This window comes from Populus nigra, chromosome 1 (genome assembly GCF_951802175.1).
Source record: "Populus nigra chromosome 1, ddPopNigr1.1, whole genome shotgun sequence".
In the NCBI taxonomy this organism is placed as follows: Eukaryota; Viridiplantae; Streptophyta; class Magnoliopsida; order Malpighiales; family Salicaceae; genus Populus; species Populus nigra.
Genome location: NC_084852.1, coordinates 49696207 through 49714157, shown reverse-complemented (window position 1 = coordinate 49714157; position 17951 = coordinate 49696207). Strand labels below are relative to the sequence as shown.

The 17951-nt window shown below is 33.5% G+C and overlaps 1 protein-coding gene across 2 annotated transcripts in view; it reads right to left on the bottom strand.

Moving 5' to 3' along the window:
* The window catches only part of LOC133691077 (callose synthase 9), a 33518-nt gene extending 16262 nt beyond the window's left edge, over positions 1–17256 (bottom strand). Inside the window, exons 1-21 of one of the 2 annotated variants that reach the window (XR_009841613.1) lie at positions 17025–17256; positions 15770–15974; positions 15053–15150; positions 14514–14677; positions 13536–13632; positions 12776–12886; positions 12572–12697; positions 11641–11730; positions 7072–7169; positions 6851–6968; positions 6338–6469; positions 5202–5278; positions 4291–4369; positions 3583–3705; positions 3184–3286; positions 2901–3024; positions 2606–2795; positions 2361–2413; positions 1632–1692; positions 1472–1556; positions 884–933 (exon numbers count right to left, since the gene is read on the bottom strand). Coding sequence is in view for 1 of the 2 variants with exons in the window: in XM_062111438.1 (XP_061967422.1) it covers positions 884–933; positions 1472–1556; positions 1632–1692; positions 2361–2413; positions 2606–2795; positions 2901–3024; positions 3184–3286; positions 3583–3705; positions 4291–4369; positions 5202–5278; positions 6338–6469; positions 6851–6968; positions 7072–7169; positions 11641–11730; positions 12572–12697; positions 12776–12886; positions 13536–13632; positions 14514–14677; positions 15053–15150; positions 15770–15971 (2181 nt within the window). In the remaining variant the exon portion in view is untranslated. The remainder of the gene's footprint in view (positions 1–883; positions 934–1471; positions 1557–1631; positions 1693–2360; positions 2414–2605; positions 2796–2900; positions 3025–3183; positions 3287–3582; positions 3706–4290; positions 4370–5201; positions 5279–6337; positions 6470–6850; positions 6969–7071; positions 7170–11640; positions 11731–12571; positions 12698–12775; positions 12887–13535; positions 13633–14513; positions 14678–15052; positions 15151–15769; positions 15975–17024) is intronic. The other variant, XM_062111438.1, reaches the window with a different exon arrangement.
* Positions 17257–17951: the final 695 nt, after the last annotated feature.

The following is a 17951-nucleotide window of genomic DNA, read 5'->3' as shown; positions in this document are numbered from 1 at the left end:
TAAAAACTATTTATCATTAAGTAGATAAGAGTGAGGATACATGTTTTATTTAAAAAAATATAAAACATAGTAATAGTAGCAGTAGTGATAATGAAAAAAGGGGTAATTAGGTGGTGATGTAATGATGTTGATCACAATAGTGGTGGGTAGCTTCAAAGGTGCTGCAGCAGTTTTGCAAAAGTGTTGTAGTGGTTATGATGATATCGTCGTCTAAGTTGGTAGCAATGAAGCTTGATGAATGCTGTCTGGAATAAGACAAACTACTGGTGACCATTTTGAGGGATTCAACCACCACTTACCGAGCTGAAATTGGCACTTTAGAGTATCTCTAGTTCTTCTTCCACTTCTTTAGAAAATTCCATCAATTCTGTCTTGTGAGTTTTAGAGTTTTCATAGCCTCTAATGGTGCATGGCAGTAGAGGGTTTAGAAGAGTCATTAAACTATAATAGGCATGTGAATTTTAATTTCTTCATGTAGTATGCTTTTTCTGGTAATCTTGCTCTAATTTTACTAATGATCATAAGAAAGGCCTCAATAATTTTCAAGGTTGTTTGTCCATATCCCATCTATTTGAGATGTTGCATCCTCCCACACCCCCTTGCATAAAAGGCATGTCTGAAACCATTCAGCCAATATGGCTGAAGCGAATTGGAAACACATCAGGGAACAATAGAGCCACCTTCTCCTTTTAAGCTACCCACACTATATCAGTAACTCAAACATAGCGGGCAAAAAAAAACTCCAACTGTCAGATTGTTGAGGTACATCCAGCAGAAAAATTATGGGACCAATAATTCGAATGAATGAAAGAAACAAAAAAATCAATTACAGATTCATAATATGTGCAGGTGTGAGAACATGTATGTATGAATTGCAACTTACAGCAATCACTGGAGCCCATAAGGTAACAACTGTCAAGGCATTATGATTATCTGCAATGAAAGAGAATTCCCAATGAGCTATGCATTCATAAATTAATAAAGAGAATGTTGCAACATCAAACAAGACCACAGAGGCTACACTGGTATTGAAATGCTGGGAAAAATCCAGCAAAATTTTGAAATGTTACGATTCCAAGGAGACTACAAAAACCTACAGTGAATTAAAATGACATTTTAGCAAAAATCTCCAAATCCACATGGCAACAATGAAACATTTAAACAGTATAAGGTGATAAAAAAAATTCTGCCAAATGCCACCAGGTTATTAGCAAAATGCTTTTAAACATAGAAGTTGGAGAAGAAACTGTAAAGTTCCAAAAATATGGCTTCTCAAAGCATTGAACACAGTCAAATAATGGCTTCTCAAGTTCTATAAAAATATAAAACAGAATACAATTATAGTTACCAAAATTACATCACATATATTTGGGAGCAAAATACTGGTGCAAATATATAACACAATGGGAAAAAAAATAAACAGAAATTTTACAACATAATTATCGTTTAAAATTTTGTCAAACGACCTTACTTTTAGATACAAGATCGTGCCAGGAATACTTTAGATTATCAGTCATATTCACAATTGTCCTTGTTGGTTTCACCAAGGGCTTGATCTGCAAAAAAGGTTAAAATATAATTTAGGAAACTTCCGTCAAAATTAAGGCTGGTGTTATATAAATCTCACTGACCTGAAGGAAATACGCAAATGAGAACTTTCCGCTCAAAACAACCAACCAAAAGAGCATGTACCTGCTTGTTAAAGATTCAAAATTCATTTCATCTTCTTTAAATTTAGAAAGCACTTAGATAAAAACAATGAAGATGAATTAGATCCCTTGGATTTAAAATTTATTCTTCAGTAAATCAATTGAGAAATGCTGTTCAATTTTTAAAATGCATAATATATGTTTTACATCTTCTATGCGAAAATGTTAGATTTTCATAAGTTCTTCTTAATTGTTCTTCAAAATGTCCACAATGCATATATTGGACTTTTTTACACAATTACAGATCTAAGGAGCCAATTCTAATCAGTCAAGCCACAAAAGGCAGCCCAAAATGAATCCATTAACATAAAACAGAGCATTTGCACTTCAAGCTATCGGTATAAATGATGGAAGAGATCATGACTGTGCTATTATTTGAAACAATGTTAAAAGGACATTAAAGTGTGGTGGTCAGTCTGGTATTTGTTTTTCCCCTGCTTTTGGGCAAGAAGGAAGCTAGTCTTGACAAGATTAAGCCAATAAAATTATGGACAAACTATCATCCCTATATCATCATTGTACAACAACAGCGAACAAACAAAAAAAAAAGCAGAGACAAAAATCTAACATAACAGAAGCAAATGTCCAATGCAAGAATTAAAATATTTTGTGGAGAAGAGGTTTAAGTAACAGAGATGTAGAAGACATTACTTAATGAAGTCACTAGTCCTTTCATACATGCCACGCCCAACATAATAGCGTTCCTTCAAAAAAAAAATCAACGAATCAACATTTAAATTTTAAAATACACCTAAAATATTAACAAGAAAAACTATCCAAGGACATAGGACAGTAACCATTTTGACAATGGACCAAAAAATATAATCCAGCACATAAAAGGAAAATCAAGCATAAAGAAGAAATAATTTGGCCAAAAGAAAAGTTAAAAGAAAAACCTGGCGCATCCACTTTACAAAGCGAATAAATGGCCAGCGATCACACTGATTAGTCATATGGTGGCAAGCTGGTATTCGCATGAGGAAACTAATAAAAAACTGGACACCAGCATAGATGCCTACAACGATCATGTACAATCTAAGAAAAACTGAATTTGAATTTTGTTTACTCTCTTCCTGGAGAGCTTTCCTGTATTTGAAGAAAACAACAAGAATAAAAGGTAGCTTGTTATTCACATATGACAAGCATGCAGAAAATGATATCAAGTATAAATGCTTGCTTAAGAAAACATACACATAAAGGAAGCTTAAGAAGACAGAAGCACAAGAAAACCACACAAAACGAAGAAATATTCGAGTCACAGCCAGACGTCTTGATGTAGAATAAGCCCCATACATCATTATAACATCCAGCACACCTAAATCAAAAAGTATGAACATCAAAAATCAGATTACTCGTGAAATTGCAATATAAAAAATAGTTATATTTCTTATCGTGATGATTCACAGCTGTAAGTAATTAACAATTAGTTCAACATAACAATGAGAAAATCATTTTATGCGTCAGAGAACCATACTTTCAATAAACTTCATCACAGCAAATGTTGGACCAAGACTTAGAATTTCCCGCAGTGTCTTGGAGTTAAATTTTCCACCATTAAAAGCAATGACAGTGAGTCCCTGGAAACAGAAAAGAAAGCTTGCAGCCATGAGAATGCTACATTCTAGTCAAGCTAACAAGTTATTAATGAGTAGAGACTTCATCAATGCATAGTAAAAAATATTCACAACAATGAAGAAGAGGGGAGTCGCTGGTGTGGATATTTGCAATAAACAAAAATTATATCTAAAAGGCAAAGGACAAGACCTTTCAAATGCATGGCAAGAAAATAAACAAAATGAACAGAGAAGCTTTTCAGATGCACAGCAGGAGAAGGATAGTAGTTTCTATGAGAATTTGATTTTGACATGCTAACCTGAAACATCATAACAAGAAATATCCACAGACGGTGGAAACTATGGTAAAGATGAAGGAACGTCCGGTGCTCAACAAACGAAGTTTTCCCTCTGCGTTGACTTCCAGCAGTTTTAAGCAAATACTGTAAGGACAAAAGACATGCTTTATAGTGATTCACAATGTAATACCCACCACAAGCAATCTACAAACCTAAAGCCTTAATCATACATTGTAGCACAATGTAATACCCACCACAAGCAATCTACAAATGTAAATGAATATAGTTTGGCCATTATAGGAAGGAAAAGCCATACTTTCACAAGCCCTCATCCAACAAAAGTGGATATAAGTAATAAGGATTGAGCAGAGCATTAAGGGTGTAGGATGGAAGCTTGCCATGTTGAGATTATAAAAGTGGATATATATATATACATATATGACCTCAACATGACAAGTTTCCCAGAAAACCTTCTCTGCTCTGTTTAATCCACCTTGTCTCTATATAATCTATGATTTAAGCCAAACAGTCTGGCTTTCATATTTAACTCTATACATGAACATGATGACATATTTACTTTGTCAAATGACAGCAACTACATTTCAAGAAAACCACAGAGCCAGAATCAATTAAGCAAAGGATATGCTTCTGCTCCTAGCGTTGCTGTCTTCAGATACTATTAAAAGATGTTCCAAAAAGGAACAGAAAGCATAAAAAAATGTTACAAACCTTTGTCCTTGGTTTTGGTTTCTGGAAAAAGGATGAAGTCATGCGCCACGGCCAACTGAGTTCAAAGCAATGAAGTGACCTGGAAATGGAAATACATGGATAAGGATGAGGAGAAAAACAATGGGCAACCATCTGACACAAAAATAGTTTTAGGTTCCATTTACTATGACTTTTGCAAATTGGTTTGATTTGCTGTAATTTTTTACCCAAAGAAAAGTCATAAATAAATTTGGTTGGAAATAACTTTTGACATAAATCAATTTTGTTACAAATTTGAGTTCAAACTGCTTTAATCAAAAGTTAAAAATTAACTTTTTAACTTATTGATTACATAATTTATCCTCTCCCCTTTCTTCAAAAACAGTTGATTTGAGTAACTTTTTGCTAAATATACTTCTAACCTAACTCATTTTTCTCGTAAGTTGTTTATAGAAAAATAACTTTTGAATTATGACTCAAAATCAAAATTTAATCTTCATAAGTCAGATCAAACTGAATATTACTCTATTTATAACTAACCAAGTCAGAGACAATCATTTTCTTACCACAAACAGAATTGAAATAGATTTTCCAATTCAATATAGTTGATTTGAATAATTCAGTATAGTTAATTACAATAGAATTCTCTTTAATGTCTATGAAATAGCTGCAAAAGAAATAAAGAGCATGGATACTTCATAAATTTCACAGCTGCACAGTTTAGCTATTCCATTGATGAATAACAAGAAAGACTAAATTGCATGTGTTCATTTACATTAATTCACCAATATTTAAGTTTTAAATGAATAGAAGCTCTTTTTTTTTTGTTTCCATTGCATGAATTGGGAAAATGAATCTAAATTCTTCATTCCATCCATTCAACATGACTCCAAGTTAAGTGAGAAAAGACTGACAAATCAAAGGAGACTTACCAAAAATACTCATTAAAATCATCATAATTTCTCCAAGAAGAATGAGGCGCTCGTCCATTATCATTGTTTCCTGCTTCCTAGGTGTAGTGGCAGGGAAGTCAAATCTTAAGCAAAACCACAATGCATAGGACAGCAGAGAAGAAATTGGCACGGTTTATGACAAGATAACATCCCCGGAAGAGATGCATGTACAGAAATGACTGCAAGTAAAAATAACAATGACCAGCCTAAATCATAATGGCATCACAATAGAACAAGTCAGTCCCAAAGCAACAAACTTAGCACCAATGCATGACATAACATAGAGATGATGTTATGTGTGCTCTATTGGTGAAAAATTGCTGCCAAATTTTTAAGTATTATTCATGCATGACAAAACTACTCCAGCACTTGGCTTAGGTGCCAGTTCTCTCTGGAAAGACAAACATAAGCAGTATTATAATTCACATGACCATTTTCCAAGAATAGTCCTCCACATTGACCTTTTTTCCTTGCCATTCCTTCATCTGTTAGCAAAAGAAGAAAAATGTGTGCCTCCTAGCTGAGAGAAAGATAACTGATCATTAACATGGCTTAAAAGATGTGATTTAAAAACTTTTCAACATTAGTAGTAATTGCCACTTTACAAGGGGGGAAAAGAAAAGTTACTATTAGGTGTACTTGGAATTAATATACACAAACAGTTATAAATTGTTATGGAACTGCTGCGAAACTCCTTTCTAGACTTATCAAACCATGCACTCACTAACTCATTTTTATTTTCTTATTTTTCTACGGCAATGCAATCAATCTATTAATTCCATAGACATGAGCTAAAAAGAGAGCATCTCATGTAGTCTTGCCCATCCACACTATCCAAATCATGAACTCACTTGACTCATTTCTATATTCCTATTTTTCTAATGCAACTATTCATGCCACATTTACCATGTTACACCAACAAACTTTGTTATGATTTAAAGCACTTAAAAAGAACATAAATATAAAAATAAAACACCACAACAAAGAAGTTAACAGCACGAGCCAAGTGAACCAGAGCAACATCCAGAAAGAAGGATAGTAGCTGGATCGTGATTGTCCCTTATCAATTAAATGTAAAGGAATTAAGGAAAGAAGTGACAAACATGTGCACTCACCGCTGCAACAACCTCATACAAAGGAGTAATAACTTGATCAAGGAATGATACGCCATTCTCAGAATTGGAATCACAGCTTTTTGCTGGCTGAGCAATTTGCTGCCTCAACATCCCATCCATTTCCCTTACCATCTAAATATCAGTTTAAAGTTCGTGGAATAAGGTCAGTAGAAAAATTGTTGCACCAGTTTTTTATTATAGTTTTTCATTTTTATCAGTTACAGCACTTCAAACCAACGATTTGAATCCACTAGCAAAGGTTTTAAGAAGCAGAATAAATTAATAGGATCAAGAATATCAAAAGACATCTCAATATGAGGTTCAGGCCAAACTTCAACACATGAGAAATTTTAAAAAAAAATCCAGTAGGAAAAGAAAACACAAGTGCAGAAATGTACACTTGCTGATGGGTCCAAAATAAGCCAATTACCAATCTTATTAGTAATGTTCCTTTTCTGAAAAGGGAAACGATAAAAACTAATCCATTCATAGCGTATTCCGAGATTCACTTACATGATGAAATATGTAGCACAGGCATTCTGGAAGAAATCTAACATTAGCAGCTTCGCCCCATATTAGAAAGTACAGGGAAACAAAGAGCAACTTCTTTTCCTTGCTTAAATCTTCGAAACTGCACAGAACATTTTATTGGCACAAGTTTCAAACATTATCATTCATGAATTAAAATACAATAATTAACACAAACGAGAATGTAAGAGGTTAAAATTCCATACTTGCTCCACACTGGTTGAATGCACAGGTAGCTGCACCATTTAATGTAATTATCAAGTGACTTCAAGAATACCTTCTGCACAGCAGCCTCATCCAATTTCTGAACAAACCGAGGGCATATAACAAATAGTGATTTGAAGACATCTTATGAAAAAAAGTTTGTATCAAGACAAAATTGTTCAGAGCTTTTTACATAAACTAAATCAAGGCCCAAGATTCACATTAGTATAAATTGTTGGAATCCGGTCATGTTCTGCAGTTACATGGCCTAATAAAATCAGTATCCATATTGAAGAATAGAAAAAATAATATATTCCGCAAGTTAAAGGCCAAACCTAATGAAGCACTCATAAGGTAGTCAAACAATCTTTCTCTTTTTACATATTCTCTTCAATTCATCAATAGATCACAATAAACAAAATACAAGACACATGGATGACTTTAAGCATGAATGTTTGTGTAGAAGTGCTTTCTAAAATGGTTTGAACAACAGCTATCAATGGAGCTGTAACATACACTGGCCCAAGTGTATAATTGGATCTTTCAATTGCATGCATTTATGGACTGTTGCTGAGCCACTACTCTTTTTAGAGCCAACAGCCTTTAACTTTAAACATGCAATCACATTCCCGGTCAAATTAGGAATCAACAGTAAAAAAGTGCAAATCTCACAGAATATCCTGTTCAGGTTTACTCTCAATTTATTGTGTTATGGAATGGGAATCCAAATAAATTCAACACAAACCAAAATAATCCACATCCATATAGTTATCAACCTACCATGCACAAAGAGAATAGTTCAGAGTAATCATGATGGGGACATCGATCCGAGACATGGTTCACATGTCCGTATGATTTATGATGACAGAAGATTGTCCAACCCTTGCATTATTGGATTTTATTTGGGATTATTTGAGTTTATTTGTTGGGCTTGATTCAGTCATTGTTAGATATTTTATTTGGTGGGCTATAAACCCAATTATTTGTTCTAGTAAGGGTTTTAGTATTTATATCCTATTTTTCTAAAAGTTAGACAGTTTTAATTAATTGAATAAAGAATTGCAAAATTGCGAACTTTTTCAACTCTATTCTTCTCTTTTTTGGCTTTTTCTTCTTTTTCTTTGGCTGCTTCTTCTTAGCTTCTTCTTTTCTTTCTTCTTTAGCTCTAAATCTCTTCTTGTGCCACAATAGCTTTGGTATTAGAGGATGATTTTTTAATTGTTCTCACAATTAAACGATCTATACACTTGTTAAAATTCTTGACATTCGATCTAGTTCGTAAACTCTAAATTTTTTGGGAAGCTTTCATCAAATAACAAAAAATGTAGAAGTACCAAAAAAAAAAGTTACTATTCATCTTCTCTACCCAACTTAACCAGCCGCACAGCCACAATCATCACCACAACCTGCCTCATCCACCACACAAGCCCTATTCCATTCTTCTTGCCACTTCAACAAACCCTCCACAAATCCTTACAAATCAAATCAATACAACAACGGAAGCCACCCACACCAAAAGATTCAGCACCATCACAGTAGATGAAGACCCACTGTCGCAACCATCGTCTCCAGGGTCCCTCTGATTTATAACACCTCAACAACTCAATCACCAAACAACCCATCAAAGGGAAACGGAAAAAAAAAAAACATTGAAGGAGTCAAAAATCAATTCATCTTCTCCACCCCATTGCAGCCATCACAACAGCCTAGCAGGTCAGCCCCCCCACACAGTCTCAGCTGGCAACACCTCTTACAGCACCAAATGCCGAAGGAGAACCAAAAACCCATCAAACTAGCATTAAAACCAAAAAGAGCCAGAAACTTTCATGCACGGCAGAACCCATCAGCCAGCAAAGATCAACAGGTTTTCCACCTCGAACCATAGCATGTGTCCAATAGTAAGATCTTAAGATAGACGTGAAGAATAAAGGAATTGTATAGGGCAAGTTTCCGCAAATTACCCATCTCTTGTCTTACTATACTTTTATTTTTATTTTCTTTTATATTGATTTTAAAAAAAAAGTTGAGTTAGAGTAAAAAAAAAAGTTAAAATAAAAAAGCGAATTGATAAAAAAAAGTCAAAAATAAGAGTCAAGGCAAAAAAAAAATACTCACGATAGCAAAAAGAGATCACATCATCCAGTACACCATTGCGTCAACGATACTACATCACCAACAACAACGTGATTCGAAGGTCCATCTACTATCAAATTCAATGATTTCTCCACCTTTTGATTTGTTTAGTTTTACTTTTCTGGTTTTACACTTGTCATTTAAAGTTGTCGTTAATATTATTTTTTATGCCTAAAAAAAATATCTCACCTTCCTAAAAAAAATATCTCACCTTACATTTTTATCTGTTATTTTTTTCTTATCAACCTCTTTCATCATTGATATCTAGCATCTAGTCCTCTTTGATAATTGCGAGTCCTTGCTTGTAACATTGTGTTTGATTAATCATTTATGTCTCCTTTATTTGTAAAAGTTTCTGGAGACTCTCGTAAAGTTGCCTGAAAAGACAAGTGCAATGTTAGGAGAGTTTCAAGATACTTATCATTCTAAGTTCACTAATTTCATGACCTTTATGCTTGACACCCAACTTGTCATAGATTTTGAGCAGCATTCCAGGCTTCATGATTCTTCACCCCCTATGCTTGACATCCAGCATTTCATAGATTTTGAACAAACTCTTAAGCTCCCTAATGCTTTGTCCTCAATGCTTGACATCCAGCATGTCATAAGTCTTCAGCAATCTATTGAGCTTCCTAAATCCTTACCCTTTATTCATGATAAGGAGAGGATAAGGATGACCCCGATTCACTAGGTTACCAATTTAAGTATTTGTACGGCCCCTTCTAATCAGATAAATTAGAATAGAACAAAGTAAACAAGTACCTTTATTTTGTTGAAAGAATTGTTAGTCTATTATGGTCAAACTATTGGAAAATGGAAAATGAGCATCAGCCACAAAATACTGGAAGATATATATGATCACGCTAATAACGGCCTGCAAACAAATGTATAATGGCAATCACAACCAGTGTTGTCAAAACATTACTTCACTAAAGCAAGGGCACCCTAGGTGAGGAGAGAGCCACCAAGCAAGGCGATCTAATAGGTGCTCGCCTGGAGAAGAGTTGCTAGGACTTGAGGTGCTGACTAGGCAATAATTTTTGTCTTTTTTTTCTCATTTTTGACTAAACTAATCTTATTCTTCTATCCACCCACCCATTGTTATTTAGAGGGTATAATTGTGAAACCAAAGGCTCTTGTCTTTTAAAAATTATAAAAAGAAACATAAGGAAGAGATTCATCAAGAACTATCATTGGGATTGACACATAGCATGTGAGGACCACCTTTTCCTTTCAACGGCAGAGACATTTAATGGAACCAGCTAACCTCCATGCTTTACTATTATTTTATTCATCTTCTTTTGTTCATTTCTTCTTTTCTTTTATCTATTCTGACTTTCACCACACTTTTCTTCTCTTTATCAATCTTTATTTATAAATATTTAAGCTATATTATGCTGCCAGATTTTCAATTTGATTTTATTTTTTTAAATTTCTTCTACGGTTTTCAAATTATTTCCTTTTAGACTTGTACAACTAGTTAAGCATAGAAGCGTCAATTCTAAAGAAATACATTATGGCTTAATAGATCACGATTAAAATGAAATGGAAATTAAGGACTTTAGTAAAGGAGAGGAAGGATGATGATGTCTTGGAAGTTGATAAAGGTTGAACAGTTACCCTTAAATAACTCCATCTATCTTTAAGACTTATTTAATCTACTTGCTCTTTTAAATTATCTAGTATCCTCTTTTATCTTTCAAAGTTATAGACTTAATTAACAGTTAGTGAACATTGATATGGCTTTCTATAATATGATATTTTGATTTTAAATTTGATTATTTTATTTTATTTTAGTATATCACCTCATTTTGTTCGAGTGGGCCTATGGCACCTCAGGTGTTTAGCACCATTGGCGCCTTAGGACAACTTTCACTTTTGACAACACTAAATTCACATTTCAAAATTATACTTTTTTAAATTTTAGCATTTCTTTATCTTCGGTATACTTATTTGACAAATTTTCAACGCCACCATGCAAAGGAACCTTTAAATATAGCAAGAAACTTCCTATAAGGCAATTGATTGAAGCAAAGTTTTAATCCTTTCCTTGTTGGGCAGGTGTTAAAAAATTAAAAGCAACAAATAACATGTGCTTGGCTGTGTCACTATAGAGCAGGCTAAGAAGATAAAAGCCATTATAAAGGTACTTGCAAAAAAGATGAACAAAGAGTCCAGGTTAAATTAAAATAACAAACTGAAAATCAAATCACTCAATGCCAAATGTAAGCACTAAAACAGCATTAGTTCCAAACGATCTCACGGAACTTAAAATCTTTGAACTATAAACTACAAATACTTGCACGCGAAGCTATTTAATTAGCGGAGAGTTAATAAGAAGATCAGATATGGAAAATTCATATTTACCTTGGGATAGCATCCTAAAATTCCAAAACAGAAATTAACCCAAATATGAAACAGAAACATGTGAGACATACCGGTTCGTTTGCATCAGGTATACCAAGTCGAGATTGTTCATTGGCAAGGAGGTGAACTACATGTTCCCGCTGGTTTGAAACATTGTCTTTCTGACAGCCATAAAGTTCACAAATGAGAAGCAAGAAACAAATTATTCCAAATGATTTCTTAGAAAAAGTCCATAATACACTAGATGAAGTGAATGCAAAAGTAGTGTAGAGAAGCATGATTTTGAATTGAACCCCCCCCCCCCCTAAACTTATATAATTTTCACCTATTCTGAATGGAAGATAGATATAGGAGGCTGGGCAAAGCACAGAATTATTAGCATCCAAAAAATATGAATCCAATTTAAAAACCCACAATTGCTTCTTTTAATTTCCTCTCTAAACGAGTCGTATTCCTAGAGCCTATCTCCCCTTATGAATCAATTAAGTTGCTCCTTTTTCGGTTAATGAACTTAATGAAGACAATGACATGGTGTTTTGATATCCTTGTTGCTATAGTGTATTTTGAATCAACTGAAAATTGATTATGGTAGGGCCAAATAAAAGAACAAAGACCCAATTTACTATTTCATGAACGAAATTCAAGTTTTAAAACTCCCTTTGCATTTTAAGTGAACCAATGAGGAGTGAGAATTGCAACCGAACCAGATTATTACCCGATTAAAATGTAGTTGCCAGGTAAGAACCCCAAAAGCATCAAAATATAATAAGGCTCTGATCACATCCAAATACAACATCAAAAAATAACTAACTGCGGATATTGCAAATCCAAAAGACATCCAAATAAAATTTCTGCTTCTAAATAAGCATACAATCTCCAAGCTTGACACTTCATTGGTGGATTTCTACTTTTAGAAGCATGAATCAAGAGAAAACAAACAAAAACTACAGAAGTGCACAAGTGAAATAGCCTCATACAGAACATAATCACGGGATTACAAACCTGAAACCCAAAAATGTAGTGCAGAAAATCAAGCATATCAAGACTTCTTTTAGCAGGAATAGGAAAACCATCTGGTAATTGCGGCAGGCCCTGGAAATACTTCAAAGCTGTTGCTGCTGCTCGTACCTGCACTTGAATGATGTTGAGTGAAAAATTATGCAATTAACAAATTATGAGCATAGGATAATAATAAAACTAGTTGACCTCAGGGAAAGTAACAATAGCATTTGTCATAGTTTGACCATCCAATGGAATGATGTTATAAGCAATAAGGTCCTCAGTCATGGTGGCATCAGATTCGATCATTCGCTTAAGCTGCACAAAATACAACATGCATATTAATTGACAGTAGACACATATAAGTATTACCAACGACCTTTACAAATGCATATATTAATGATAGCATTCATTGGTATCCATAAAAAGGGGAGGGGGCGAGAGTTGGTTGCATTAAGAATATCTTTTCACGACTAAGTAAAAGAGCAAAAATGAAAAGCAAAATTATATTCTCATGCTGCAGTTTCCTCCCATGTCTTCAATTAGCGCAACCATGGATACAACTTCACAAAAGCAGAGCATGTCATAGATAATACCACAATGGATGAATTATCTGGATTTCTGAGATGGCTTAGAAGCACCAAGCTCTACCAAAAACATAGCATAGGGGCCGTGGTAGGCAGGAGAGTAGAGAAGTAGATCGAAGCACATATTGCATAACATGTTGAAATGGCGCAGGAAATAAATAAAATCAACCTGGAAGAAGAGAGTATAGAAGTTGCATATGCATGCAATTTTAACTTTTCAAAGAGAAAGAATGAAGAAAAAAAAACTTTGTGGCTTGAAAGAAACAAAGAAGTTCAAATTCTCAAAATAATCCTGATATGGTCCACAGGATAAGTAACTGCAAAATTAATGTATGAGCAGCCATGAAGAGAATTATGTTTGAAAAGACTATAGATCGAACCGCTTCGGGAAGTTCATCTGTTAGCTGCCCAAGTACAGATCCTAAAACTTTCAGAGTTGCAAAAACTCTTTTTCTCTTCACTGTCTTCCGCTCCAACCTGGATTGACAAATCAAAACCAAGCATGCCATGGTGAAACAAGAGAAATCATAAATAGTTTCAAACTAGGTAACAAAGTGCACATGCATGTAGCAAAAACTAAATTTATGGGACTGCCAGAAACCTTAGAAACAGAAGAAAATGGAGCTAATGAATTAATTAAGCCAGAAAATTAATTAGCAGAGCTACAGTTACCACCTGAGGTAATTTCAGTGACAGGGCTTATTTATGGTGGCAGCCATTTTGATGGGGCACTTTTTTTTTGTTTCTGGGAGAGGAGGGAGGGATCAGAGTTTGTCCAAACTCAAAGGCGAGCATTTTGAGATACAACATATGAAGTGGATACCTCCAGAATTGAGTGGAGAATATAACTAAAAATGCATTCCTACCTCATTCAGCAATTCTAATGAATACCAAGCATGAACGACAAAGCCTCAATTCCAAACTAATAGGGGTCAGTTGTATCAAGCATCACTAGTTAAATTCTTCATATAAGCCCCCAAGTACAAGGGCTTACTATTACATATTGGAGAACTATAAAAATCTGCCCCTTCTCATCTAGGTTTATATTCACAGAAACTAAAACTATATCATGAATGCTGATTAAACCTAAGGAAATGACAAAAAAAAACATGTATGAATCAGAAGCAGTGTTTAAATACAAACCATGTCTATGGTACCTATTCCATGAAATTAATGATGTTAAAAATTGGCAAAGAAGCAGAGAAAATAAACAGAGGGAGAGAGGTGGAGACAAAGAGAAGAAAAGAAAAATAAAAGGAAAGCCAAACTATTGTGGATGACATTAAAGGCATTCTGCTGTTTAAAGGCAAAGTTCGACTCAATCTTTTAATGAATTCTTTTTTATTTTAGGAACATACTCGCCAAGGATTCCAGTAAAAGCACCAGATTCCCTCAACTGCATTTCTTCTTCTCGTAGCTTGTCTACATTGTTGTTCTCTCTGTAGAATTTGTAAAACTCTTGCAGCTGAGCAATATCCTGGCTTCTATCTATGGTTCCACCCTCCCTTTTTGCCAGCTTTTGCTGAAATTTTCTCAAAAGGACAAAGAAGGCACATGATATTAGCAGACATATATATAAAAACACATCACATCTATAATAACTATTGAATAGCGTCAAACATATTATAATTGTTAAGGTATCTAAAGAATAACATAACTATAACATTATAAACTACCAATCAAAACAATACCTGAATGTACAATTATCATTATTATAGATAATGAAAAGAGAAGACAAATTTAAAAACTTCTCAGCACGTCTACAAAATAGCTTTCGTCATTTATATGGAAATCTATCTTCTGGTAATACTGTATTTTCCTGAATTTTTTTTCTACAAAACTGAAAGATCTTCTACATGTAAACAAGACCAAAAGTCTTCATATACAAGAGGTATACCTTGATAACAGACATCAAACCAGTCTTGAATTGTAGAACACCTCTTCCTTCACTATTAGGATCCAGATTTTGTGCAAGTGAATAAGCATGTTCACATACTGCAGGTAAAATAATAATTAAAAAAAATACAGTAGCTTCAAGAGCGCAAAATTTCTGCTGATTATATGGGGCATATCATTAATAGAAAACAGAAACAACAGCAGAACATAAGTGATTCAAGCAAAACATAGAAACTCCTCTTTGTCATGCTTATAAGGGTTTGATATTTGCTTGACGACTTACCTCAAAGCTTATTATTTTAATTACTTGTGGTTTACTAAATTGCCTAGATTATTATGTCTTGAATAGGAAATGCAAAATATTCCATATGCATGGGACATTGATAATTAATTGATTTGAAGTATCAGCTTATTAGTTTATGAACTTTGTAATATTTTTCTTAAACTTAAGTTCAGATTTTACATCATGATAGACTAAATTGTTCATGTTCAAAAGTTTCTTCATCCAAAATCTTTTCTTTCTTTCTTTTTTCTTTTTCTTTTTCTTTTTTTTTTTTTTTTTTTTTGCATTGAGTTGTGCTAGAATGTAAGCAAGTCTGATCAACTTAAGCTAAAATGATTAACACTCTCACTAAGAGATTTGCATAAATACCCTAGGTTAGATGGTGTAAACATGCAAAATAAGAGTGACATAACCAAAAGAAAATAAAATACATACGAATTCTAGACACAGCTGGATTTCCATCTTGAATTTCATCTGCTGCTCTCAAAATTTCATCTATATCCCTATTATTAGTAAGCGAAGACGGAACATATCCAGCAATACCACCAACAGGCCGACCAAGTGCATCAGTCCCAGTTCTTTCCCTCCTTAACACAGCCCTTACTAACCGCTCCCATAAGTCCTCTGCTCGAGACATTTTCTGCAGAGCACAAATCATCAGTGCACTCTATCCAAATAGTTGAAAAAATGAAAAACAAGAACCTTGTACTTTGGAATTTTAAATAAAAAGTACATATAGATTCATTGATTGATACAATGGATGATGTCATGAAAATGCATCAGACACAAATAAAAATATAAATAGTACTTGCAGTTAAAATTGTTTGTCCTTTACAACCAATAGAGCATTACTGAAGTATGGCAGCCTAGCTGGCAATCAACAGTCTAAGACTGAAGAAGTGCAGCTCACAGCTGAAGTAAAAGCCGACAAATCATTAAAACCAAAACGCAAACTAATTATTCAAGAGACGACACTAATAATAATTACTAACAGGTATCCAATCCGAAGACCAACAAGGCTACTGCAAGCAATCACCAATCAGATTAAATTTATCCAACAACCAATTGCACACAAAATTTGTGCACGCCTCAAGATACTACAACAAAAGGCTTTAAGCAAATTTATTTTGTAAAATTTATACTGCCTTGACCTAGTCCTTTTCATAGAACCTTAGATTTTCACTAAACAATAGACTACGCCCTTAATTTTGACGAACACTTGAGAGCAACATAAACCCTAAAACCAACATTTATCAGAAAAATTAACTTAAAAAGTGAGCAATACAATTAAATAGCATGATAACACCAAACAGAAACAATTAAGCTAGCCAAATCATACTTTCTAAATAAGAAATTACGTGACAATTAGCTAAAATTACAAGAAAAAATACTCAGAAGTTAGTTAAATTTGTGTGTATATATACTAATATGTAAAAAAAAAGACACAAATTGCTAAAAAGAAGTTGCAGATCAAAGAGAGAGATAAAGGTTTCCAAAAATAAACAAATCAAAAAATTTGTGGTTACGGAATTCAAAATAGAAAAAATAACGAAACTTTTTCGAATTATTTTTCTGTGGCCAACAGCAACAAAAACAAAAACCTAATAGATCTCAAATTATAGTCACTAATTTTCTCGGTAACGAAACAGGAGAAAAATTCAAAAACAAAATAAAAACCAAAAACCGTTACCTGAATCGCGACACGAAAATGTTAGAGAGAAGGATAGAGACCGAGTTGACAAGGCGAGTTGAATCGATCTCTTCTTCTTTTTCTTCGTCTCGAAGCAAAAGATTTCAAATGAAAAAACAAAAGGACGGGGGTTTTTAAAAGGAAGGGTGTTTTTGCTTTGCTGCCATTTAAAAAGAGAGCTGAGAGATCGTTTCCGAGGGGAGAGAAAGAAATGAGGGGAGTGATAGGGAATCTATAAAGGAGTAGTTATGTAATTATACGAATTTGATAATTTATATAGGAGGGAATTATAAATTAGCCCCTCTGGTTTAGAAATGTAATCGATTTGTCATGAATTTTTAAATATACTTGTGATTTATTTTTATTTTTGCCATTTAAATTTATTTGTTTTTTCTAAGGGATGCAGTGAAATTCATGAAATTATTTGATTGTGTCTTCTCATCAAAATAGTTTTTTGTTTGACAAATGAGAACAATAGATAATTAATTATAATAAATTAATATAACTATAAAACATAAAAATATAATAAATACTAAAAGAAAATACTAGATAATAAAAAGATATTCATGAATCGATTTCTTCTTCTTTTTCTTTTTCATCTTGAAGTAAAAAAATTCAAATGAAAAAACAAAAAAAATAGAGTTTTTAAAAAGAAAAATATTTTTACTTTGCTGTTTGTTTTTAAAAAAAAGAGCTAAAAAATCGTTTACGAGAAGAGAGAAAATAAATAAGAGGAACGATAAAAAATCTATAGAAAGATAATTATGTAATTATAAAATGATAATTACGGGTCATAATCGGTTGAATTCGGATTTGATAATTTATAAAGGAGAGGATTATAAATCAACCTTTCTAGTTTAGAAATGTAATTGATTTGTCCATGTATTTTTAAATATACTTGTGATTTATTATTTTTTTTCCATTTAT